This window comes from Prosopis cineraria, unplaced genomic scaffold, assembly GCF_029017545.1.
Source record: "Prosopis cineraria cultivar Desert tree isolate PC_DT_omini unplaced genomic scaffold, ASM2901754v1 PC1, whole genome shotgun sequence".
In the NCBI taxonomy this organism is placed as follows: domain Eukaryota; kingdom Viridiplantae; phylum Streptophyta; class Magnoliopsida; order Fabales; family Fabaceae; genus Prosopis; species Prosopis cineraria.
The window spans coordinates 34,724,250-34,749,944 of NW_026555332.1; the positions used below are offsets into that span (position 1 = coordinate 34,724,250).

Consider the following 25,695-nt stretch of genomic DNA (forward strand, 5'->3'; position numbering starts at 1 on the left):
TAATGACGTGTGATCCTAGTTGGCAATTGTACAACATTAATACACAAAAATAAAGTAAAGAGGCATAAAGGTGGGATTTCACCACAATCTTACGCCTCAAAGTATTTTTCCTTGACTCGAATTCAATGAGCCAGGTCCTGAAAATATTGAAAATTGAGAGGTAAGTACAACTACTCAATAATCAAGTTTCACATAATCTATATAGTTGCATATCAATTATAATAGATGTAAATAGGAAAACATAATTACAACATATGTGAGGAACTTGACCACGGTATAGTACCAAAAACCATGTGATTGGGCCTAAAAACACACACACACAGAGATATATATATATATATATATATCCATACAAAATATATAAATGTATATCCTGGGGTTACAATAATACCAACCATGCATTCCTAACACTTACCGAACCATAATACTAACAACTATATAGTCAGATTTAAATGCATGATTAAATGTCAACCTTATACCCTCATATTACCTCCGACATGAAGTTGATGGCTATCACGTGGCTACGTCCTTCACAGACCAACCCAGCCTTTTACTTGTGATGAGCTACCAGGCCAGGGTTAATTCACTCACTTATGTAATGTGGTTTCTCTTAATACTAATAATAATGGGATGTCGAACCCTTGATCTAGACTTCTCATGAACCAGTAGAGACTAATTAGGTTCGAGTCCTTCATAAAACAAGTGGAAAAGTCCCAAATTAATCATAGGATAAGGGTTACCTCTCAATTCCAACGGTCGGTGCCAAGGAAAATTCTTGATTCTAATGGTCACTGCCAATACCACATGAATTTTATGCAACTACTCCTCTCCTTAGGCGAACTTCTGTAAATAATCATGCTATGTACATTTCTCACATAATATGCATTCCAAACAACCAATTCATGGCATATAAACTCACATACTCATACTCAAATACTCCATATGCTTAACACATTACACATCACAATTTGCCACCTACATTAACATGCCATAATCAACTTTATAAATCACAAATGGGTGGCATGATAAAGGTTGTCCTTATGCAAAACCATTTCACAAATAAAAGCACATTTCCAAATTACATCATTAATTTAAATCATCAACCACGTTTCATAAACAAAATTAATATTCAACTATAAAAATTAGGTTTTCCCTGGTTGCCTCAAACATTTAAAAGGTCAAAGATTTACTCCTCACACAAAATACTTTCAAAGTGTCTCTCAAGCTTCCAAAGCTTCACCGTAATCCTATGCCTCAAAGTGTTTTTCCCTGACTCGAATCTAATGAGCCAGGCCCTAAAATTATTGAGAATTGAAGGGTGAGTACAATCACTCAATAATCAAGTTTCACATAACCTATACAGTTGCATATCAATTATAAAAGATGTAAATAGGCAAACACAATTACAACACATGTGAGGAACTTGGCCATGGTACACAATACTAATAACCACGTGATTGGGCCCAAAAAAACACACACATACACACACATATATCCACACAAAATATATAAATGCACATCCTGGGGTCGCAATAATACCAACCATGTGTCCCTAACACTTGTCGAACTATAATACTAATAACTATATAGTCGAATTTAAATGCATGATCAAATGCCAACCTTATACCCTCTTGTTACCTCTAACATGAAACTAATGGCTATCATGTGGCTACGTCCTTCACGGACTAACCTAGCCTTCTACTTGTGAGGAGCTACTGGGTCAAGGTTAACTCACTCACTTATGTAATCTGGTTTTCTCTAATATTAATAAACATGGCGTGTCGTACCCCTAATCTAGCCTTCTTATGAACCAATGGAGACTAATTAGGTTCGAGTCTCTCATAAAACAAGTGGGACAATCCTAAATCAATTATAGGATAAGGTTTACCTCTCGATTCCAATGGTTGGTGCCAAGGAAAATTCTTAATTCTAGTAGTCACTGCCAATACCACATGAATTTTCCGCAACTACTCCTCTCCTTAGGCGAACTCCTACAAATGATCATGCTATGCACATTTCTCACATAATATGCATTCCAAACAATCAATTCATGGCATGTAAAATCACATACTCATACTCAAATACTCCATATGCTTAACACATTACACATCACAATTTCCTACTTATATTAACATACTATAATCAAATTCATAAATCACAAATGGGTGGCATGATAAAGGTTTTTCCTATCTAAAACCATTTTAAAAATAAAAGCACATTGTCAAATTTCATCATTAATTTAAATCATCAACCACGTTTCACAAGCGCAATTAATATTCAAGTACAAAAATTAGATTTTTCCTGATTACCTCAAACTTTTAAGAGATCAAAGATTTACCCTTAACACAAAATATTTCCAAAGCTTCTCCCAAGCTTGAATGGTGCCAAATTAAATCACAGCATAAACACAATACAAGGATATCATTATTATCCTATTTTGTGAATTTTCTAACATTACTGTCCACCCACTTTATTCTATCAATTTATAAATCACTATCCATTAATACCCAATGGACTCATTGTCATTTATAAATCTTCAAACCAGTATTAATTGACATAAAAGTATCCTAACTATCTCATTAATGATAAATTTTTGGATATTAAGTGCTTCACTCAACAAACTCTTGATAAAATCATCAATATAAGATTTATCTACTACAAACAACTCTAAATATATCTATTTTAACTAATGGGTTCAGACTCATAACTCTCATAGACCAAAAATCACGATTAATGCTTAAACTCTAACCTAAACTTTCATAAATGAGGAAGAGAGAAGAGGGCATAGATTACTTACTTTAGGTGTTAAAAGCTTCAATCTATCACCAATATGCTTCAACAACATGCTCTAGCAAAGCCAAAGTTATGCTCTTCATTTTCTCTTTCCTCTTTTCTATTCTTTGCACGTAGAATTGTATCTGATTTATTAGATTTTTGGCTGCGTGTCAGGGCATATGCTACCCTTTGCTACCACACATAGTGTAGAGACGCCATTGCATTTAAAATCTTCCTTTATGTGTCACAACGGATTGACCACACATTGCGACATGTGGCATAAAGGGTTTCACCTTACTTTTTCTTCCTCTTTCCTTACCCGGGTGGCCTACTATCGATTCAGACCCACTTCTAGGGCCAAAATCATAACAATTTACATAAACTAGGCCCTTCTAGCTACACATCTCATTAACTCAATAATCATACTCATTAGGTTAACTAATCATGATTAAATTTTCTCAAATGTTACAGCTTCTCATGCATGAAAGGCTAGGGTAGTCTCCTCACATAGACGAGCCTATTGTGTAATAACCCACGGTTTCATGTTGGAAGTATAAGAAGGATATAAGAGAGTGTAATCATATATATTGTTATTAACAGTGCATGGTTGTTTGTACTGTTACTCTTGTGATGAAATCATGTGAAAGTATGTAATTAACATTGTAAATATAAAAATGAATTTGTGAAAGATAATTTGACTCGAGCATGAAATATTATGCCACTTGCATTTTAAAATTATTTAACATGCATGAGTATGAGTTAGATGCACCTTAGTTATTGCATGGTTGTACTCACCATTCTCTCTTTGATATTACAAGTACTAGCTCATCAAGTAAGGACAGAGAGAAACAGCATGAGTTATAGGATTTAATTATCCTAACTAGTAGGTCTCATTTATTTTGAGATTTTATGTGTATAATTTTAATGAAATTGCCAACTAGGAGTTGTATTGTTTTGATTACTTACACTATATGAGATGATTTAAGTTAAATTGTGTATTTTGAGCTCTAGTTTATTTGTACATTTAATCTAAATATCCAGATAGGCTCTCCTTTGTATTTTGTGATTAAGCAATTGAGTATTGAAATCGTGTCTTATGTGTTATTGAGTTGTCATGGTGTGTTGTATAGGTCCTTTGTAACCTATTGAGGGTGATATAAGGGCTTTTATGAGCTTTGGTACTTAGAAATGAAATTGGACACCCTAGATTTATTTTTGAATTTGAAAATAGTGAGTTTACAAATAGGTGTCCAAATATTGAATGAAAAATGATATGTGAATGAAACTAGTGCCATTATTTACTACTCTGAAAGAGTTCTCTATAGATATATAGATCACCTTAATTAGATGTTGGATAAAGAAATAGAATGCACCAAAAGTTCACCTCAGGAGCTATCATTTAACAGCACTTATACTATCATTATCTATGCAATGCACTGTGGTGTACAGTATGAAGTATGCCATGATGCACCCCTTGTTTTTGTGTTGAAAGGTTAGTTTTAATAAAAATGCAAATGCTTTGAACCTTTTTAGTACCTTATACTTCTGCAATTATGTTTTACTCTAATTTTTAGTTTATGAAATGATATTTAAGTATTTTATAAGTTTGAAAATTTAGGATTTCATTTATGTAATTTGACAAACTTAATAATCTTTTGGGTTAGCTCCGTGAGTATTTTGATTTTAGAGATAATTATGAATTAATAAGTGAGACCTAAAATAACACATCCTAAAAGAATACATTATTCTTTGTACTATTTTTCATACAAATTTAAAGTAATTTGTGTAAAATAAAGTGAGTTGGTGTTTATATTTTTAATATAGAATGATATGTTATTTATGTTTTCAATATGCACAAGGATAAAAAAATATAAAATGAAAAAAGTTTTTATAGTGATTGTGGTCTTACTTGACTTCACTCATAAGTAATGTGTAATTGTATCAAAAATAAAATATAATTTTATTTTAAAATAATAAATTATAAAATAAAACATGTTAAAATTTTAATTTTCGTAAGGATGACTAAGCCTGGGACAACAAACTTTTTTTATTTTTATTATATGCAAGGGCAACATATCATAAAATAATTTTTGTGGGAATAAAACAAGTTATTATTCATATTTTTTACATGGACTAGGTAGAATATATATTATTAATATATAAAAGAAGCCTATGGTTTGGAAATCTATGGAAAAATTCTTGCAATTATGTATCTTAAAGATAATTATATAATGTTAATGAATGTATTTTTCATTGTATATTTTCTAAACTTTTCTTCATTATTGTTTTTATAGTCATGCACATACATGTGATTAATAAATAATACCTAATATCAATTATGCTATTTGTTTGATTTTAAACCATTATTTCTTATATACATAATTTTTATCTATTTTTATTTTTTAGGAAGAATTGCCCAAAAATACCTCACCAGCAATTTATTTGCTAATAAGGACCTAGGATATATTTTGAAACTTGGTCCTTCTTTGGCTCTAATTCTCACATGCGTAATGACCATTTTGCCCTTATAGTATTTGAAAAAAAAGGCGTATACGAAGCTCCTCTCAGGTGTGCGATCCTTTGCAATCCAACATTCAATTTTGTTTGGTGAAGCTTCAAGACTGATCACCAAGTTGAAAACTTTGTTAGGTAGGCTCCTTGCATTTTTGACTTTATTAGGTAAGTTATTCTTTGTTTTTTAGTATTTATTTAGTGATAGTTGAATTTCAATTTGAGTTTTAGATTTTTGCTCAAAGAGTTTGAAAGAAGTTGAGTGAAGTATCTGCGTTACTACTTGCTCCTCCCATAAGTGTATTTCCTCACATTGCAGAGGTTGGTGACACTTCATATAGACTTCAATGGAATGATGTTATAATTTTTTGTTGAAGGATGGTTTTTTCCTTTGACATTTGAAAATTGCAGGTTTATATAATATCCTTATAAGCCTTAAGAGAAAGGAATGGAAAGAAATATTTTGCTACTTTTATGTAAGAGAAAGGATTGTTATTAATGAAGGGAGGGTATAATACACTAGTGGTAGAGCAAATGGAAGGATAGTAAGTACTTTGATGTCAATTGATGAATTAAGAAGTAAAATATGATCATTTATTGAGTATGAACTTAAAGGATTGGAATTGAAGTGCACACTATAAGAATTAAATGAAACCACCCTAATAGACTTGAAAGATGATAGAGGAGCTCAACACTAGTTGAATTTAATGAAAAATTTGCACCTGTTTATATAGTTAAATGTGTAAATATGTGTAGAAATGAAATTGAACCTATACTAATTCGTCAAGGGTTAGATTATATAAAAACATTATTTAGATTATCTGTTGTTAGATCTATGTCAAATAAGAGAAATGAAGAACTCCCATGTTTAATTCAAAGTACACCTGCTCCTTTTCCTGAGCATGGTGCAGCCAAGTGGAAGGACTTGCTTTTGGACCCTAGACAAACATTCAATAATATAGACATATTCAAGGAATCATTGTACAAGTATAGTTTGGTACACAAGTTTGTGCGCAAGTATGTGAAGAATAATGTAAGAAGTATAATAGTAAAGTGTATATTTAATGGGTGTCCATGGAAGATAACTGCTTATGCAATGAGTTATGATTTAAAGTTCTTTTATGTGTATTCCTTGAAGAATGAGAACATTTACTCAGCTCAGGATAATCTCATAGTTTGTCAAAAATTCACCTTTATGTTGGCCTCATTTTCCTTCAAAGATGGCTTGAGGTGTTCATTGGATAAAGCACAAAATGAGATGAAGTGAGACATGTATAAGGACTATGGTCTTTCATTGTCTTATGACCAAGTATGGAAAGGAAAAGAGCGATCATTGGTAGATATGCAAGGATCTCTTATCTAATCTTACCTGTTGATTCCTTGATTTTGCTAAAAATTAGTGGAAGCCGACCCAGCAACTATGTCTAAATGGGCATCATCAATTGACCACAAATTTCAAAGGTTGTTTATATTATATGGATGTTATATATAAGGGTTCTTGAATGGTTTTTGGCTTATATTATACATTGATGGATGTCACTTAAGTGATCCATGTCGGGGTATTATGTTGGTTGCTTTTGCACATCATGCTGATAATGAGCTTTTTCATATCACATATGTTGTCACGAGTGGAGAGACCAGTGAGGAATGAAACTTGGTTTATGTAGAATATTAAAGGCATTGTAGGCATTCTGGAAGTTACAATAGTATTGGATAGGCATAATGCAATAATGCATGCTGTGACAGCTATCTTTCAGCATGAGAGGCATGCTTCTTACTATAGGCACATTAAAGAGAACTTTAATACAGGGTATGGAAAATTTTTTCAAGATGCTAGATGTAATACTCGTATGAGGAAGGAGAATGCATTGAAATTGTTAGATGCAATTGCATATGCTAGACTTGATGGTGAATATGATAGAGCAATGGCAAATATGCATTTCTTTTGTTTTCAATTGAGCAAGTGGATTGAAGATTATGGTGAGATTGATCATTGGGTATTGTCAAGGTTTTCATTTTAGAGGAAGACAATTTAACCTTACATCTTGTTGAGTCCTACCATACATGTCTTGTGACTGAGAGAAAACATCAAGTGGTTACATTATTAAATGAGCATAGAGAGAAGCTCGCTAAAAGGATGTTTGCTAGCAAGGAAGCAATTAAGTTTTGGAGTAATGGAGATTTCCTTAACATAGAAGCTAAATTGGAGCATGTATTGCCTGCAAAAAAGATGGTGATTGGATAATATTCAAACCATATGTTCGAGATTGTATTTAGAGAAGTTCATATGTCTGTTAATCTCGCACCAGGGAGTGCACTTGCAAGGCATGACAAATGTCTAGTATATTATGCCCACATGCATGTTTAGCTATCAAATATGTTAGAGGTAATACATACACGAATGTTAAAGAGTGTTATAAAGCTAGTTCATAAGAGAAAACATATAATAGAACTATGATGCTAATTGACATTGATGACATGCTAAAGCTAAGTGACTTGTAGTGGAATAATTATGACAATGTGACTTTCTTGTGACCCTTGACAACAAGTTGTCATCTTGAAAGACCTCATATAATTAGAAGAGGGTCGCAATATCAAAGCAAGAAAGTGTACAAATGTTTAAAGTGCACAAATGTTCAAGGTGCCATTGGAAGGGCATACTTAAAAAGGTGTAGGAATTCCAATCTTGAATGAACACCCATTCTTCTAGTATACAAGATCTTGTTTTGGGTCTTGGTGCACTTGATGGTCTATTCTGTTAATGTTATTTTTGTGTTATTGTACATAGTTCTACCCTTATCAATGTTTTTTTTTTTGGATAATGGGGAAGTAGGAGATGACATTTTGTATATATTGTGTATGATATTGTACATGAACATTCATGTTATTTTTTGATAGTTGGCATGGCCATTTGATATATATTATTTTTGTAAAATGATTGTAAATGTCAAAATTAGTGAATGTACTTTGATCACATTAATGAAATGATATTATCTTGTTGTTGTAAACCAAATTTAGAAACAATTATTTAAATATTATTTCCCCATATCCTAAAAACATGCACAGTTCATCTCATTTATTTGAATAATGATGGTCACAGAGGCTGTGCTTCCCTAATGAATCTTGCATTATTCAAATAATGCATACGGATATTCTGAAAAATTAAGTCACAGAGGCTAAGTGGATCATTTTTATCTGAATATGATAAATTAATATTTTAAAAATTGAAGTCATAGAGGTTGAATAGACCACTTTTATTAGAATATAATAAACTGATAATTTAAAAATTGAAGTCATTGAGTGAACCACTTTTGTTTCAATATGATAAATTGATGTTTTGAAAACTAAAGTCACAAAGGCTGAATGAACCAATTATATTTGAATATGATAAACTGATATTCTAAAAATACACAACTTGGAGTCTCTGTAGCAATTAGTAACCTTGTGTTATTCGAATAAGAAATTTTGATATTCACATGTTATATTCCACTTTACTCAAATAACATGTGATATTCGAATCACAAGACACTTGGATTTGATCTGAAACATTTGATGCATGGGGTTTTCTCTATATGCATGTGGTCTTTCACTATGTGCAGCTATTCTTCAACAATATGCAAGAAGCATCAACATTATTCGAATAACATGTTGTCATATTCAAATAACACTCCACTTGGATGCATTCTAGCTTAACTTGCACCACAATATATTAACAACTATCTGTAATATATTAACAACTTATACTTAAGCTATTAACAATATATCTTGGCATTTTATAATAGAATTATCAACTCAACTTGCACTATATGCAACATATTGACAACTATCCATAATATATTGATAACTTATGCTTAGGCTTTTAACATCACTTCTTGTCATTTTATAACAAATTTATCAGCTCAACTTGAATTACACAGAGCATATTGACAATTACCCATAGCATGTTGACAACTTATGCTTAGGCTATTAACAACACATCTTGCCATTCCATAATAAATTTATCAACTCAACCAAGTAGAACTATAATCTCGAATACACCATTATAAATGGAAGGCCTGTGATTGCTCAACACAAATATACCACATAAAGAGAGAAAGAGAGACCCCTAAACTAATATACTCATAAAGAGAGAAAGAGACAACCCATGTAGTTTTATTTGACTAACAAACAATACAAGACTAGATTAAATGATTAGCAAAGAACATATGCAAATCAATCTCATCATGTACCTTGTTCGGTGCGGTCACAATAACACCAAATTGAAGGTTGAAGCTCGGCTTTTCTTCCTTGATGAACTCTTACAATTGTAAACACCAAACACACTTAAAAGATCGAAGATGCAGCAATATGGGATGGGAGGATAATAGTGGATTCATATTTTAGCAACAAAATGATCTTACCTGGCTTACTTTTTTAAAGACGATCACGAGAGCTCAGTTCGTTATCTCAACTGTGCGAAAAATTGTTTTTCTTTTTTCGTTCTTTCCTTTTGTTTTAGTCAAGGCAAATGTGTAATTTTGCTGATTGAATTATTCACACTAAAGGACTAAGAAACTGCAGAAGATTCTCTCTCTTTAGTGGAATTTGGTTGTATTTATATTTATTCTATGGGATCTAAATGTGATTTTTTTCAACCAAAAAACAAAAAAAATCGGTGAAGGCCACTTTCACTATTATTTTCTAATATTTTTTCTAATTTTCTAAAATTATTACAGATGATGTTTGGCAATTGCAAAATTCCCATAGATCTGTGGGGAAAAAAATTAAAGTTCTGTTAAAAAATGTAAGAAAAATAAAATAAAATAAAATGAGTTTGAAAATTTTCGTTGACCGTTGAGCTAATTGGTTATGGTCCTATGGAATACTCCTTTATGCTGACCAAAATTAAGTGCTGTGAGTTTTGTTTTACTAGAAATAAAAATCCCTCCACGCGCTTTCTTGATTCTTCGTCCTTTCTGTGGGGATATCGTGTCCTTTGCAATGAACCAAGTAATGGGCACTGTGAGGACCTCATTCGAATTCGGAAATTTCCTTTTTCTTGCCTTCTTTTTTCCCTTCTAGCTCTCACTACGGCCACTCTATTATCATTCTATTTTGTGTAACTGTCTCGTTTATCTCATTGGTGGCGAAGAGCTTGTGGGATTCGAGTTCTTCGAAGTGAAATGGGTTTAGTTATAGGTTTGATTCTCTTTGGATTTGTTCTTGGGGTGGTGGCCGTCGTTGCTGCTGAAGCTTTTGGATTGTACCTGATCATTATATGGTTGGGCACCAAGGCTAAACGAGACGAAACTGTAACAGTATCAACATCGAAATCACACGAGGGTATTGCAGAGCTTGATCTCCAGCAATCGTTAAGTTTTGCAAAGAATAAGCAGGTTAGTTCTTTTTTATGGCCGGCTTTGCTAAAGATTTTTGTCGTCATGTGTTTGTCCTGATCAGAAGTAGAAAGAAAAATAAAATGAAAATCGGGTTTGTCTTGATTCTTAAGCCAATTATGGTCAACTTAATTGCTAAGACAGTGAATTCAAATGAGAGATTATGTGCTTAGGTTTTTATTTTACCTTTTTTGTTGTTGTTGTTGTTGGTGGTGGTGGTGGTGGTTTGCTTCTTTAGCTGATAAGCAATTATTTCACGTAAGTTTATTTCGACATTACCATCATCGTCTCAAAGCAGATAATGGCATAATGCATCAAGTTCCGTGAAACTGCTTTGACATTTTGCTTTTTGCGTTTCTTTCTGACCGGTTGAGTTTTGTATTTCCCGGTAATAAAAAATAGAACAAGAGTTCGGTGATAGAACGTTTTGCACCAGAGAAGATGGAACAAAAGGATATAGTGGCGATAGAGAGAAATAGTAGTTGCTTACAATGTAATAACACCGGTCAGATAGTTGTTGACTACTAATTGACTTCATTAACTACGAACAGAAACAGGTGCTAACTCTGACAATACACTAATTTTCCTTTCTTGATAATTTTGATCTACCACATTTCTAGAGTAATTCCCCCCAAGACAAGGCAAATATATTGGCGGGAGTTTGCCAAAAACAGCTTGGAAGCAAGTCATTCGAATGGCCTAATGGAAAAAGTAGTATTATTCCACAACTCAGCCAATGGCATCCACCTCAACCACTGTTTTGGGTGGTTCCCAGTCATGGAATGAAGGTGGCACTCCAAACTTCTATTTAACACTACTTCTTGTTCATTTAATTAAGGATTAGGCCGAAGGGTATGCAATTTCAACCTTGTAAAACTGTAGTAATTCCTTCCAAGACTCACCACAACAGATTGGGTCCGTATCCATGACAGTAGATTCCATGAAAATCTGGGCTACATCTACTGCCGAATGAGGTTGTTGGACAGCCATCAAATGAGTAGCCTTTTTCACCATTTCAGCTACAACAAAAAATACAGGCTTACTGTATTTTCTCTCATTGTCTGAAGGGCGATCTTCAAATGCCTCAAATCATTCTCTCGTGATCTACTGTACTAAAATGTGCTATAAAAAAGATAACAAAGTAAGTCTTCTCATGAAACTCTTAAAACAACTTTTGTTAGTCTTTGAAATATTTCTGGGCCGTTTGTTCGCCCAAATGGCATCTCCAATGTTTTCATAAGCATGAAAGTATGTCTTGTGAACATCCTGAGGTCTCATTATAATTTGGTCGTACACAGCCTTAAAGTCCAAATTCGGAAAGAACTTATTTCAATGTAACTCATTCCACAACTCCTCATAACTGGCATGGGAAGTTTATTTTTTTATTGCATAGTCATTTAACTTCCTGTAGTGAATGCAAAAACGTTTATGATCCATCTTTTTTCTTTACAAAGATTAAAAGTGAGGCACAGGCACTGCAGTTGTCTCAAATCATGCCATCCAACATCTTTTTAACGTGTTTTTCAATTTTAGTTTTCCAAATTGGACCTTAAAGTGTATTTGATTGACTCTCCACTATGTTTGATGATCCAATTACGCATAGGCTCCTAAAGAACATCATTATATTCTAATGAAACTTCCTGTTGCCGGCCTTCAAGTTCCCCCATTTCTTGTGCTAATGTCAGCCCTTTCTCTTGATGGCTGAGGGTTGACTTGAATGAGCAAAGCTTGCTGCACTAGCACTATCTAGTCTTCTTTAAATTTCTGCTCTTTGAACGGTGGTTTGGATTGATTGACTCCTGTAATTTCTTTCCACCTGTCATTCAACATGGAAGTCATTACTTCTTGTTTCAAGGCCCATATAATTTTCCCAAAAATAGACAACCACTTCATGCTCAGTATCATATTGTATTTTCCTAACTCCATGAGGAAGAAGTCAACCTTGAAATAGTTACTTTTGCACAGACTGCTTAGTCTCTTCAAACTTTTCCTCTACCTCGATTTTTTGCTCATTTCCTAGGTCACTCTTGCACCTTCAGCTTTTTGCATCTTAAGTTTCAGTTTATATGTCTGATGACACATCAAATAAAGTTGTCTGCCGCCAGTATCCTTCAATGTTACCACTGACAGCTATTTCTCTTTACCTTCCACATTCTTTGTTGAGTGACTTTTGGTTCGCTCAATTGCATTCAGTGAAACTATTGCTTCTTGTTGAGAGCAAGTCCTTGAACTTTTGTTTGATGCATTAAGCATCCTGAAATCCATCTTCACACCGTTGCACTATTATTATGAAGACTTGTGGCCTGTTTGGTTTGATTTAGTGCAAGAGGATTACATGTAATCCTGATGCACTGCTCCCATTCATGTTGTTTGGTTGGTCCATTGTAATGTAAAGGAGATTACGTCATGCAAAGAGGATTACCTCAAATGGTATACTGGGGATTACATTACTCGACCTCTGTAATCTCCATTTCTACTACCTTCAATCCACTTTTATACCAAAATACCCCCACTTTATGGTTTCTTCTAACATTAGATTTTCACTCACCCTCCTTCTCCATCAATAGCATCCCACCCTCACCCTTCTCATCAACGGCATCTTCCCACCTCCCATCCTCCTTTTAGTCACCATCTTCCCATGGAACAAATTTGGGTTCGGGCTCCATATCCTCCTTCAGCCACCGTCCTCACCCACTGACTTCTTTCTCTCATCCGTATCCCTCCTTCAATGCCAGCACAGCACAAATCTAGATTGCCAATGATGATCTCACCTCCACCTTTGTCCATTTCATGCCACCTGCTTCGATCGTTGTGGTTTCCATCAATCTCGTTATCAAGATCTAAATTGATGACGATGCTGGTTGATTTTTCTGGGCTTTAATGTTGGCTCTGAAATTTTGTAGTCTTTTGGATTTGAAGGTTGACTTTGCTGCAGTGGAAGAAAATGGGAAATAATTTTTTTTTAATGTATATTGGCTCTTCAATACTTGGAGAAGCTGAAAATGGTGAGGACCAAGAGGGGATATGAATTTTTGTGAGGAGGATGTTTGTGCGTTTTTTCTTTTTATGTTAATTTAATAAAATATAAATAATAAATTTGATTCCCATGTATCTAAATATCATACCAAACAAGTTTATGTGATCCCCATTGCATTAGATTCCCAAAAATTCAGTAAACCAAACAGGCACTTGGGACCCCTTGCATCTGTTTCTGAGGAATGTCATTCAGGACACCAGCAACATCCTGCTTCCTTTAATTTCTTTCTGTGTGAGCTGCTTGATGTCCTTATTGCTAGCGCAGGAGCTTGCCCTAGTACTGGATTACAGCTATCTGGCACATTTCCAAATATGCTGGTTTCTTCTCTCTGTGTGTGAGTGTGTTTTAATTAAAAAAAAAAAATCTATCATGCTGATTTTTTACTCATTCATTTGTTAACCTTGATAATTTTTGTTTGAATTTTTAATACTATTTATTTTAGCTTGTGACGTACTCCCACATAGACTGTTGTAGGAATCTCTTAAATTGTTCTTTTCTAACTAACATTAGCTTTATCTTTCAGGTTGTGGTTTAGGGTTCTAGTTTTAGTCATGCTGGTTCCTTACTGACTCATTTCTGAACCAAGCTAATTTTTTGTAGGTTATATTAATTCTCCTTCTTCCTCTTTAATTTTCAATGGACATTGCTTTTTGTTTGTGACATGATCCCACGTATACTATGCAGAAGGCATCTCTTTGAAATCATACTTCTCTAAACCTAACCACGACCTTTATCTTTCAGGGTCTGATTTGGGTTCTTGAATCTGACAAAATTCCAGAAATCCCACAGAACAAACCATCAAAGGATAAAAGAAGAAAAAATGAAATCTTGGAGGTTTCTCCTGTTAAAAAGTATGGAAAAATTAAGGGTCAATCACTGATTCTGACAGACCCTGATGGTTTGCACACACAAGTTCCGCTGAAGGGATGCATAGTGGAAGCTGTTTCAGCAACAAACCTATCTTCAAAAAAATGGTATTGTGATCTGGATGCCTTATTTTATTAGGTGATATTTTATCATTTGAATCCATGATTGACATCATGTGGCTTACTTTCCACTTTAAATGCAGTAATATTATCTTTGTGGGGCCTTTGGGTGATGTGAATATTTTCCACATTTATTATTTTTTAATTATGTCTTTTACGGAGTATAAACTGTCAATTGTTAAATGAATATTATAACTGTAGTTATTACCCAGCAAAAAATGGCATTTCTTTGAACCCTAGCACGTATTACATGCAATGCCATCAACCTTGAGCGGAATTTCAATTTGTACAAAACCTGTTTTGCAATTAATTATGCTAGACTTAGAGAATAGTTTTTCCTTGTATAATTAATTCCAGGAGCTTCTGTTCTTTTCAGAAGGATAAATATTGTGGGTATCATTTTGATTCAACAAATGATTTACCATTATCACATTTTGGAAATGGGTTTCTGTCCAAACTTCCTATGATGCTTAATTTTACGTGGAGAAATGATTGTTACCATGTGTCTAGTTACATGTTAGTTACCTTAAATATACTGGTCATAGATGTGATTATAAGTATTATGGGTTCAATGATAGTGAAATGATTCATCTCACTTCTTCTATTGTAAATTTATTGAGAATATGTGCTCTAATTTCTTATCTGATTGTAATGGATCCTGCAGGGCAAAAAAGTTTCCCATTAAGGTGGAAAGCAAGACCTCTGCAGTATACAATGGAAGAAAATCCTTTTATGTATATCTTGAAACTTCCTGGGATAAGGAAGCATGGTGTAAGGCACTCCGTTTGGCTTCGTGTGATAAAGAACAGAAGGTTGAATGGTTTGCTCAGTTGCATGAAGAGTTCCGTAGTTATCTAGCATCTCTCAATGCTGAATATAATACATTTTTTAAACCAACGGTAGGGTCTAGTGTTGAGTTGGAAAATAGGGCTATCAAACCTGATGGTGCTTCCTCCAAGGTTCAAAAATTTCTGAAAAAAATTGCAAAAAAGTCTTCCAGAGTTGGTTTGGATAATAAATCATCTTGGTCTTCATTGTCAGGCCGTGATGAAAGAAAGAATGCAGATATCTTATTGAAGAATGCTTCAATGGCAAAGAGTCTTAGGCATCCTGTGGAAGACAATGCTCCACTGTCATCATCTACGTTATCTCATTCAAGAAGCCAGAGTCATGCTTCTATTAGCTCTGACGTTGATTCTGATGAGAAGTTTGGTATAGATGAGGGAACATTATGTTGGAATTTGTTGATTTCTCGATTCTTTTTTGATGCCAGAAGCAATGCTAAGCTGAAGGCATTCATGGAAGCAAAAATTCAGGTTTAAGATTTTCCTAGATGATACTATATTATGTGAGTTTGAGTTAGTTGACGTATGCTTGAGGAAGATGGAGATGGTCTTGTTTAAGTATCGATCTCTGTGACCTTTTCTACTTTTGTTTTTTAATTGATTAGTTACTGATTCTTACTGGAAGCATCAGTGAAGGATATTTTATCCCTGGAGCAAGTAGTCACCGAACTGGACACTTTATTTATTTATTGCACTGTATTGTTTTTAGAAACAAGTTGATGTGTACATGACAGAGCATGTTTCTTAAGCTTAACACATCAGAAATGTCGGAGAAATGATCTTTTGAATTGTATTTTTAAAACTTTATTTCGTATTGTTATTGTAAGATAAATGTTTGCCTTTCTATTGGTTTGCAGAATGCATTGGCCTCAATGAGAACTCCCAGTTATGTTGGTGAAATCATCTGTACAGGCGTCCATACTGGAAGCCTTCCACCTTGTATTGTTGGGATGAGGGTTCTTCCTATGGAAATGAGTGAGGTATGGGGCTTTGAAGTTGACATTGAATACCCTGGTGGTGCATTATTAGATATTGAATCAAGGCTTGAAGTTGGTGAACTAGATAATGCTTCAGGGGTAGGAGACTCAGATCGAGACTCGCCTGATTCTGTAGATGTCTCATCAGATCTTCTTCAAGGTCTTGAGGATCTTGGAAAACATTTAAATCTTTCAGATGGAATGGGTGATGCACAAGATCCAAAAGGAGATGATGAATTTAACACTGGTTAGTATGTGTCCTTATATAACTTTTCTCCAATGAATTTTCTATTCATCTGATGGCCTGTCAATTTTCTTGACTCTTGGATGTAGTTTTGCCATGAAAATGGGGATTAATGGATACCAGAGTGGTAGCTTTAAGAACACCTTTCCATGCAATTAAACTTGGCTATTTTGGATCTGATATGTTGATTTCAAGCTTCAACTAAGGTGTAGTTTTCTTGACAATTCAGTGAGGAAATATACAAATTATGAAATTCAGTATGCTCTTCATCATTTTCTTAATGATGATCAGTATTTAAGTACAGCAACCATTGTGTTTTAACTTGTACCATTGTGGCTACACATGATTACTTATTCAATCATTATTGTCAAGCTTTTTACAGCAAATTGCAATAACAAATAAAGGTTGTTTATGTGATTTGTTCTCCTTGAAATTTGAGATAGCATTTTTTTTATAATTAAAAACACCTGGTTCCAAGTTCAAACTCCACTCATCTCTAACTTAGGTGCTTATTTAGGTCACGCTTTTTATGGAAAAGATAGTTTTGGGGTTTTTGCTATAGATTTTCTTTTTCTTGTTTATCCAGGGGGATGTCTCGTCAACTGTTCCACTTCCCAGTGCTGCTTTTTGCTTCTCTTTCTAATCAAGTTTCCAAGAGAATGAGTATTTTTTATATCCAAGAGCATGGAACAAAACATGTAGCTTGACAACGTGAACTTGTTCTATGTATTTTTCCTCTGCAGATATTTCTAAGAATGTTAAGAGCACCACAGCTTGCTCAACCTATGGATCTCGGTGGAAATCTATAGTAAATTCCATTGCCAGACAGGTTTCACAGGTACTGTCTTTCTTTTTTAGTTTTTTCCCGTCCTTATTTTCATCAGTCTCTTGTTTTTTCTTTCAATAAAAAAAATTATTGATTAGAAGAGAGGATAGAACAAAGTTAGAAAACAAAAGACAAGGAATCCAAAGTTTGATAATTGCCTAGAAAAGCCATTTATGAAGTCTGTAACAGAATTTGTTGATCTTTAGAAAAACTTTTTCAGAGTCATGCTTCTAACAAAGTTTGATACTCGCCTAGAAAAGCCATTTGCAGAAACCAACAAAGAGGACATACAGAAAATTCCAAGAAGAATGGTTGATAGTCAAAACCACGGTTTAGGTTCACCATTAACTATAATAGTCAAGACTCCTTAACATTGTAATTTGGTTGTTTGAAATGGCTCCACTCTGATCTCTCTCCTTTTCCCTCTCACATTAGTTAAATTGCATACATTACATACTTGAACTGTCCAACCCCGTTATGTGATGATAGTTCAGTTAAGCTCTTGTCCTTTCCAATCAAATATGGAGCTGAACAAGCCTCTATTGGTTGTAATCAGTTTGTTCATGTTAACTTTTTCTTAATGGCTTTTGTAGTCTAAGGGAAGTAAATATAGGAGAATTAGTTTTTTTTTTTCTTTTTCGAGTCTAACTTTTTTCCTTCAACTGTTTCTTGTTGAAAGGTTCCTTTCTCTTTGACAATAAGAATAACATCACTCAGGGGAACCCTACGTCTACAAATAAAGCCTCCTCCCTCTGATCAATTGTGGTATAGTTTCACGTCTATGCCAGACATAGAATTTAACTTGGAGTCATCTATTGGAGAACATAAGATAACTACTGGACATTTAGCTTTGTTCCTGATCAATCGAATTAAGGTATGATGGATCTTCCCATTTTTTTTATAACATATGACACGGTTCTAAGTTAAATATCACTCTTGCGACTTTTATTTAGTTTTTATTCAGGGTGTACATGTTTTGCTCATTGCCATGTCCTTTGCATTTGATCTCTTTACAAAAACATCACATGTTGCAAAAGTATCTATAAGGATGTGCAGGGAGGAATTTTTCTCTGGAATTGCAAAGGGAGAATTTTAACTTTCAATTCCAGTGACCCTTGCAAACTGAAGTCTTATCCGCCGTTGCAGGCACTAATTCGGGAAACTTTAGTGCTTCCAAATTGTGAAAGCATATGCGTTTCGTGGATGCTTGCAGAAAAAGATGATTGGGTACCCCAGGAGGTTGCTCCATTCAAATGGGTTAACCAAGAATCCAGAAAGGAGACTTCCACTTCAAGTGATGCCCCAACTCAGCATCCGGATAATGCAAGTGATAGTTCAGAGCACAAACAGAAAAAACCAGATAGCATTGAAGTGCCATGTCGGAAATCAGCAGATTCTTTAACAATTCCATCCAGTTCCACTAATTTACCAAGAAGCAGAAGTTTAGATGATTTGACAACACCTTTGTTGGGGGATGATTACAAACCCCGTGAAACTAGTGAACAGGGTGGGGAAGATCCCCAGCTAGCAAGGAATGTGGAAGGAGTATCCCATGCCATTGAGCGGGATGACTCAAGGCGAAAGAAAATGGGGACACGAGAAAAGATGCTTGATTTGAGGAAGAAGATGAGTGAGAAATTTGAAGAAAAGAAGCGTCATATTGAAGAGAAGGGTCGGAACTTTGTCGACAAGATGCGGGAGCGTGAGAGATATTGATATTGATCCCATGAACAGAATGCGTATACGTGTTTATGCTCAGATAGATCATGATGAATTTCATTGCTAAGCTGTATATTTCTAGGTGCTTAGAAAACATTAAATAAATTTCGCATTATATGTTCATTTATTGACTATACAATATTCTTGACCCTGGAAATGCCAGAGAAGTCATATTGAATTTCATGTGTGCTTAGAGATGATATGATATATGTTCAGCACGTTAGCTTTCATATTCACTTTCATTTTTTATTTAGCAGCTATAAGGACCATACAAGCAGTTGTCGCTTTTGTGGGTTTATGTTCTGTGAATTTTGCTGACTTAAATTGGAATCTTCAAAAATTCGAAGTCTAAGTACTGTATGCAGTCAAATTCTGTTAATTACAGTCAAGATACAAAATCTTGAAACTTAGTTTCTCAGATTTGTGTATACGTCAGCACTGTGAGCAACTTAAATTTTATTTAATTCAAAATTAATGTAGACTTTCATAAACAACAACTATTGACAAAGGATCATCGGCTGACTTTTTGTCTTTTGGATTCATTTCTTGATTGTGAAACACTTGGGTAGATCTTACATGTTTTTAACTTGACTTTGAATCCAGTTCAAAAATTGAATGTGCGGACATACATGTAAAGATAAAATTCGAAATGAGTACGTACGCGAAAAAGTGAGGGTGGCACCTATTGAGGAAAAAATGGTAGAAAATCGGTTGAGATAGTTTGGGCATGTATAAAAAAGACCAAGGGAGGCACCAGTGAGAAGAGTGGAACATATAACTTTGAGTCCGATTAAGAGAGGTAGAGGAAGGTCTAAGAAAACACTTTTAAAAATTATTGAACACGATCTCTTAATTAATAATATTCCTAAAAGCTTAATAAATGATAGAGCACAATGGCGTCTTGCAATCTATGTAGCCAACCTCACCTAGTGGGATAAAGGCTTGTTGTTGTTGTTGTATTAGTCGTATTCTAATTAATGTCTATAGCCTATTTTACGAAAATTTCTCCTCTTGTCTGCTCTTTGGTTTTTAATGTGAATATAACTGTTATCTTCCCCTTGAGGATTTCATTTGTTTATAGGTCTGAATTTATAGTTAACCAGCTGCATCAAAGGATTCAAGTTGATTCAAACATTGGGGATCATGCTGATTCAGTGAACTGAAAATTATAAATCTATAGAATCATGGAAAATAGAGAAACATTTGAAATCATTATTGTATTGAAATATTCAAGAGATTTCGATGTTCAGATGATACAAATAATACAGAAACATATGATAATGTCTTTTTTATTCATGTATTTCTATATATGTATATTTTTTTTCTTGTAAAATAAATTCCAGTTTATTTTCTTCTTCTTGAACCCTTGAATGCCAGCTAACTTGTGCATCTCCTTCATTGCTTTGGAAATGGGTTAATTAGCTGGGAGTAAGAACATACATCTTGCAAGCATGTGAATCCAATTCAGCAGAAATTTGTCCAGAAACTGATGTTTGTGTTGAGTGCTGCAACATATTCATAACAAAACAGGGAAAATCACAATCTACCTATATAATAGACCTAAAATCATCAATACTAATATAAATAAATATATATATATATATATATATTCAACGAGCAAAATTACGACTTACTGTTAAGTTCCATACAAAAAGCAAAGCATTCAGTCTAATTATAATAAAAATTAACCATGAGCCATACATCTCTGACCTGCCATAAATCTCGAGCATCTACAACTTTTTGTGGTTCCAAGCTTAAGTCAGACCAATATGCAGTCACAGTTGCTTTTGATGAACTTCTGTTCCATAAAACCACTGCTATTTTGTTATTACTGAGAGGACCAGCCCAAACCTATCATCACATTTTTCCTAGTTCAGTTGAATCTACAATATGCCAAAACTTGAAGTGTGTACATATAATTATATTATATTTAAGATAAACAAAAAGATGTTACCTCCAAACCAGCTTCACTTTTTATTTTCCTTCCTTGAACTCCTAGGTTGTCTGCAATATCACAAGAAGATATGTGTAAGTTTTTGAGCTTTTTTATTGGGCTTATGAAGAAAGGTAGGTTGTCATATGGCTTCATGCCTTGGTTGACAGCAATAACTTCCTTATTGGATAGCAGTTCCAATGTTGTAGAATCCATAGTTCGAACGTCACAGCCAATCAACAAAGGAGCCTTCATATATATAGACATAAAAACATGCATTAACAAGGATGTTTATACTAGAAAACACATTCTCTCTTGAATGTAAGACTATAATGATTGGTAATATGTCTTAATATCTAATATTGTATTTTGCTTACTTTAGCTAATGCCCAAATGCTGTAATGAGATCGATATTCTTCAGTTGTCATTCCTCCATTTCCAACTTCTAGCATATCTGGATCTGTTCCCATATTTTGTAGATATAATGTCACCTCTTAATTATATATTTACTCTTATTGATTTAACAACAACAACAACAACAACATATAATTAATAATTGAGGTTAATTACCATTCCAACCTCTAGGTCCAGCATAAGATGCCCATTTGTCATTTGCATCCGCAATAGTTGTCATACTGGCAAGAAAGTAATTTATATTTTTAATTATCTATGAAAAAAATTAATTTAAAATGAATATTTACTAATGTTAATATTGTGCCTTTCCCATTTATCTTCAATATCTCCTGTTGTTCTCCAGCTATTGCCTACACTTTTGGCCCAAAGTGCTGGGCCCTCTGATCCCCTGCAAGTTCATAAAAAACAAGCTTATCATAGATAAATAAATAATGCACATTCTTAAACTTGCTCTAATATATATTATTTTAAATTCTAGACATGCTTGTCCTGAAAGTTATTTCAGAAGAGTGACATTATATATGTCAACATATGAAAACCAGTACTAGCTTGTTTGTCTGTCAGAAACATAGTCACTGATTAATGGACTTACCATTCACACATGGAGAAGTAGATTTGCCTCCTCCCAGAGTTTAATAAAGCTTCAGACATTTTAGGGTACCTGTATATGTGTTATGTTCATCCATACAATAATTTCCTGAGTCTCAGATTCATAGATAGTGTCAAGAGAAACATGTATGGATTTGATGGCCAAAAATATACACCTCTCTTTTGCTGTTATATTACTATTCTCACAATTGTCGTACTTCAAGAAATCCACACCCTAAAAAACATTCAAAGAGAATCTACTTAAATTTTTATATATTTAAACAAGAAGCTGATTAAATAAAAGAGTTCGAAACTATATATCTATTTATAAGGTATATAAGAATTTTTTTTTTGGTTTATTTTAAGAAATGTCATTAACTTTTTATTACAAATATCTTCTTTTACCCCTATTAAATGTTAGTGAGGAAAAAAATACTCCCGTTTTTATTCATAGGAGAAAATATCACTTTTAGTCTGTTTTTTTATAAGCAAAATCACATTTTTCAATAGGCACTTATTAGAAACTTTTTTAATTATCTCTCATAATTTAATAAAGAAATAATTAATGAAGACCTAATTAACACAATTAATAAAGGATATTGTAGTCCAATTCTTTTATTTTTAGACATAATTAACATAGTTAACTGATGTTCTTAAATTGTGTGATACAGTTTTTTTCTTCTACAAATAGAAACGGATGGAGTAAGCTATTAAAGTTTGTATATTTAATAGGGGTAAAGTTGAAAACTTATTAAAGAGAACTAACAAGTTTTATAAATAGGATTTGAGGAAGTGCATATATATATATATATATATCTCTATATATTATATTTAGGTCATGTGCTGTTTTTGTGTGTGTGAATACCCAGGAAGCAAATGTTTTTGCATCTTGCTCTTCATGTCCTAGTGATCCAGGCATTTGCTTACTACACGTTTGAGTGCTGCAGAAAAGTTAATTATTTTTAGATATATATTATAGATATTTAGCAACACTAATGATGATGAACTTGCTTGCAATTATGGACCAAAGTTATTTTAAGGTTATAATTAAATGCAGATACCCAGCGTCTGAATAAATGCCAAACTTCAGTCCTTTGCTATGAACATAATCAGCCAAAGCCTTAATTCCGGATGGAAATTTTGAAGCTTTTGGAACCATATTTCCCTGCCATATTTTAATTTTAATTTTAGATATAATAAATAAACAAAAAAATATATAAAATAAAATAAAATTTAAGCTAACAAAAAAAAAAGTCAATGTACTTATACCTCCGAGTCTCGATGTAGTTCAGCCCAGCAATCATCTGAAGTCCAACAAGAAAAAGATATTTAGAAATAGTTTTGTATCAATAAAAATGTCATATTTGCATTCAGATAATGTAATTATGTAATTAATTATTTAGAAACTTATATTACCATACCTAAATTAATATATTGGTATCCTAAATCTGCAAGGCCCGTTGACACCACTGCATCAGCTGTAATTCAGAAAACATCGTAGTACAATTTTTTTTTGGTCTAAACTTTGAATATTTTTTTGCGTAAATATTTATATTACAAAATTACTTACCTGTTTCTCTAACCATCTCCTCGTTAATGTCACACTGAAAATGGTTCCAGCTATTCCATCTGATCACCATTAATTCATTAATTATTTGTTGTGTATATCATCTTTTGATAATGTAAGAGGACTGATATATAAAAGTTGAATAATTGTTGATTAACAGTCACACACACATACTCCCTCCGGTCCTATTTTATAAATTAATTATAGTATATTTCATTGAAATTAAAAAAAATTCTTAAATATTGTTAACTCTGTCTTAATAAACTTTAATAAGTTTATACTTTTACTCTAATAAGAACAAAAATAATTATTTTTAATACCTTTTCCTATAGCATTTAATAAGGGTACATAGAAATGTAAAAATGAACATAGAAAAATAATGAAATTTCTTATAAATAGAATTAAAATTAATTTTTTTCTCTGTTCTACAACTAGGATTAGAGGAGTACATAATTTTTTTTTTGAAATATTGGGGGGTAAACCATTTTGCTTATTTATACATCCGCAAAATAATATATCAATATATATAGTCTTGGAATATGATTACTAAGAGTCTCAAATATATCACTTTCTTTTATATTAAGACAAAATTAAAGTTATAAAACTAAAGATTTACAATACAATTAAAGAGAGAAAGTAAAATGATATCAAATAATTAAGTAATTTTCAACGGTTAGATCAATTTCAAAAAGCATGCAATATTCAAATGTCTTTGCTTGAAGGTAATTAATTTAGTTCGTTGAATTTTGCAATAAAATTCAGAGTGCGTCTGCCTCATACATGCCCGTAGGTGGCTAGTTCCTTATTTTTTGGGTTCTTCCTTTTGTCAATAAAAAATTATATAGTTATATATATATATATATATATGTATGTATGTATATATAAAGAAATTAATCGGTGGACGTCCAACTTGGGACGAAAATGCATTCATTTGCGTAATGCGTGTAGTTTAATTTGTCTGTTCATGTAGTTTATACACATACAGACAAATGCCACCACATGGGGCATGTCATGCTATATTCAGTAAGTACGTGGCAAAACCCGAGGGCTTTAATTAATTTTTATTTTCATGTTCAAAATTGAAATGAAGAGTTAATCAAAACTCGCCACAATACATGTTTTCTCCCATGAAACGAGCTTTAATTTTTCCACACACACACACACAGAGACTCATATTGTTCATAAATTACATATCAAATTATTATAAATCAACATGTAGAATATAAAGAAAATTGCGTTATTTATAATTCATCAATAATAGGCTCATTTCTTAAACTTCATCCAAACACATAAAACCCAGTCTAGTTCTATCTAATATGATTATATATTGATTTAAGAAATTAATAATATATTAGATATAATACTAACATTAAAAAAGCAAAATAACTAAGTATCAACTAGAAATAAGCCCCTTGCATCTGCATCAACCTTAATATAAACAGTTGATATATATATATATAGGGGGAGAGAGAGAGAGCAAAATAAAAACAGTGATATTATCATCAATTATTAATATTGACAGGCCACTAGATTATCAATAGATTCCTGAAAATGAAATCAGAGAAGAGATATATTGATGGATGAAGAAGAGAAGTTTGGGTTGAGATTAATTATAATTGAAGAAAACGGAAAGAGAGACTTATAATTATTATACATCAATAATATAACTTACCCCATAGGAGGAGCCTGACCAGCTCCATTTTCAAAAAGTATTATTTCTTCTTCTCTGTTTGTGTCCAACAAACGACCGCCACATGAACAAGAGGCGTTCAATACCACAAACATGAAGAAGCACAGGCTAAGCCCTTCCATTTCTGTCTGATCTATGTGTTCAGAAGATCTAAGAAGAAGAAGAAAGGTTGGGAGATAGCTATAAGTATTAGGTTTAGGATCTCTCT

The 25,695-nt window shown here is 33.2% G+C and overlaps 2 protein-coding genes across 2 annotated transcripts; one reads left to right on the forward strand and one right to left on the reverse strand.

Annotated features, from left to right (window-relative positions):
* The first annotated feature begins 10,212 nt into the window (after positions 1-10,212).
* LOC129320334 (uncharacterized) lies at positions 10,213-19,525 on the forward strand. The gene is made up of 7 exons (XM_054965742.1): positions 10,213-10,661; positions 14,440-14,672; positions 15,349-16,000; positions 16,387-16,753; positions 17,494-17,588; positions 18,256-18,450; positions 18,723-19,525. Exons 1-7 carry the CDS (start codon positions 10,449-10,451, stop codon positions 19,290-19,292), a joined length of 2,325 nt encoding a protein of 774 aa, XP_054821717.1. The 5' UTR covers positions 10,213-10,448; the 3' UTR covers positions 19,293-19,525.
* Positions 19,526-20,713: 1,188 nt separating this feature from the next.
* LOC129291503 (alpha-galactosidase-like) lies at positions 20,714-25,609 on the reverse strand. The gene is made up of 15 exons (XM_054928930.1): positions 25,470-25,609; positions 23,801-23,859; positions 23,652-23,708; positions 23,500-23,534; positions 23,292-23,395; positions 23,096-23,171; positions 22,407-22,465; positions 22,235-22,303; positions 21,947-22,030; positions 21,799-21,863; positions 21,606-21,688; positions 21,387-21,477; positions 21,250-21,299; positions 21,006-21,146; positions 20,714-20,800 (listed from the first exon to the last, which is right to left on the reverse strand). Exons 1-15 carry the CDS (start codon positions 25,607-25,609, stop codon positions 20,714-20,716), a joined length of 1,200 nt encoding a protein of 399 aa, XP_054784905.1.
* Between the last annotated feature and the right edge of the window lie 86 nt (positions 25,610-25,695).

Excerpts from the sequence above, each read along its gene's own strand:
- LOC129320334 (XM_054965742.1), top strand. The coding sequence starts at position 10,449 with ATGGGTTTAGTTATAGGTTTGATTCTCTTTGGATTTGTTCTTGGGGTG. Across the intron at positions 10,662-14,439 it reads GTTTTGCAAAGAATAAGCAG|GGTCTGATTTGGGTTCTTGA; the intron begins GTTAGTTCTTTT and ends TTTATCTTTCAG. Across the intron at positions 14,673-15,348 it reads AACCTATCTTCAAAAAAATG|GGCAAAAAAGTTTCCCATTA; the intron begins GTATTGTGATCT and ends TGGATCCTGCAG.
- LOC129291503 (XM_054928930.1), bottom strand. The coding sequence starts at position 25,609 with ATGGAAGGGCTTAGCCTGTGCTTCTTCATGTTTGTGGTATTGAACGCC. Across the intron at positions 21,864-21,946 it reads ATTGAAGATAAATGGGAAAG|TATGACAACTATTGCGGATG; the intron begins GCACAATATTAA and ends CTTTCTTGCCAG. Across the intron at positions 21,689-21,798 it reads TGGACCTAGAGGTTGGAATG|ATCCAGATATGCTAGAAGTT; the intron begins GTAATTAACCTC and ends ATATGGGAACAG.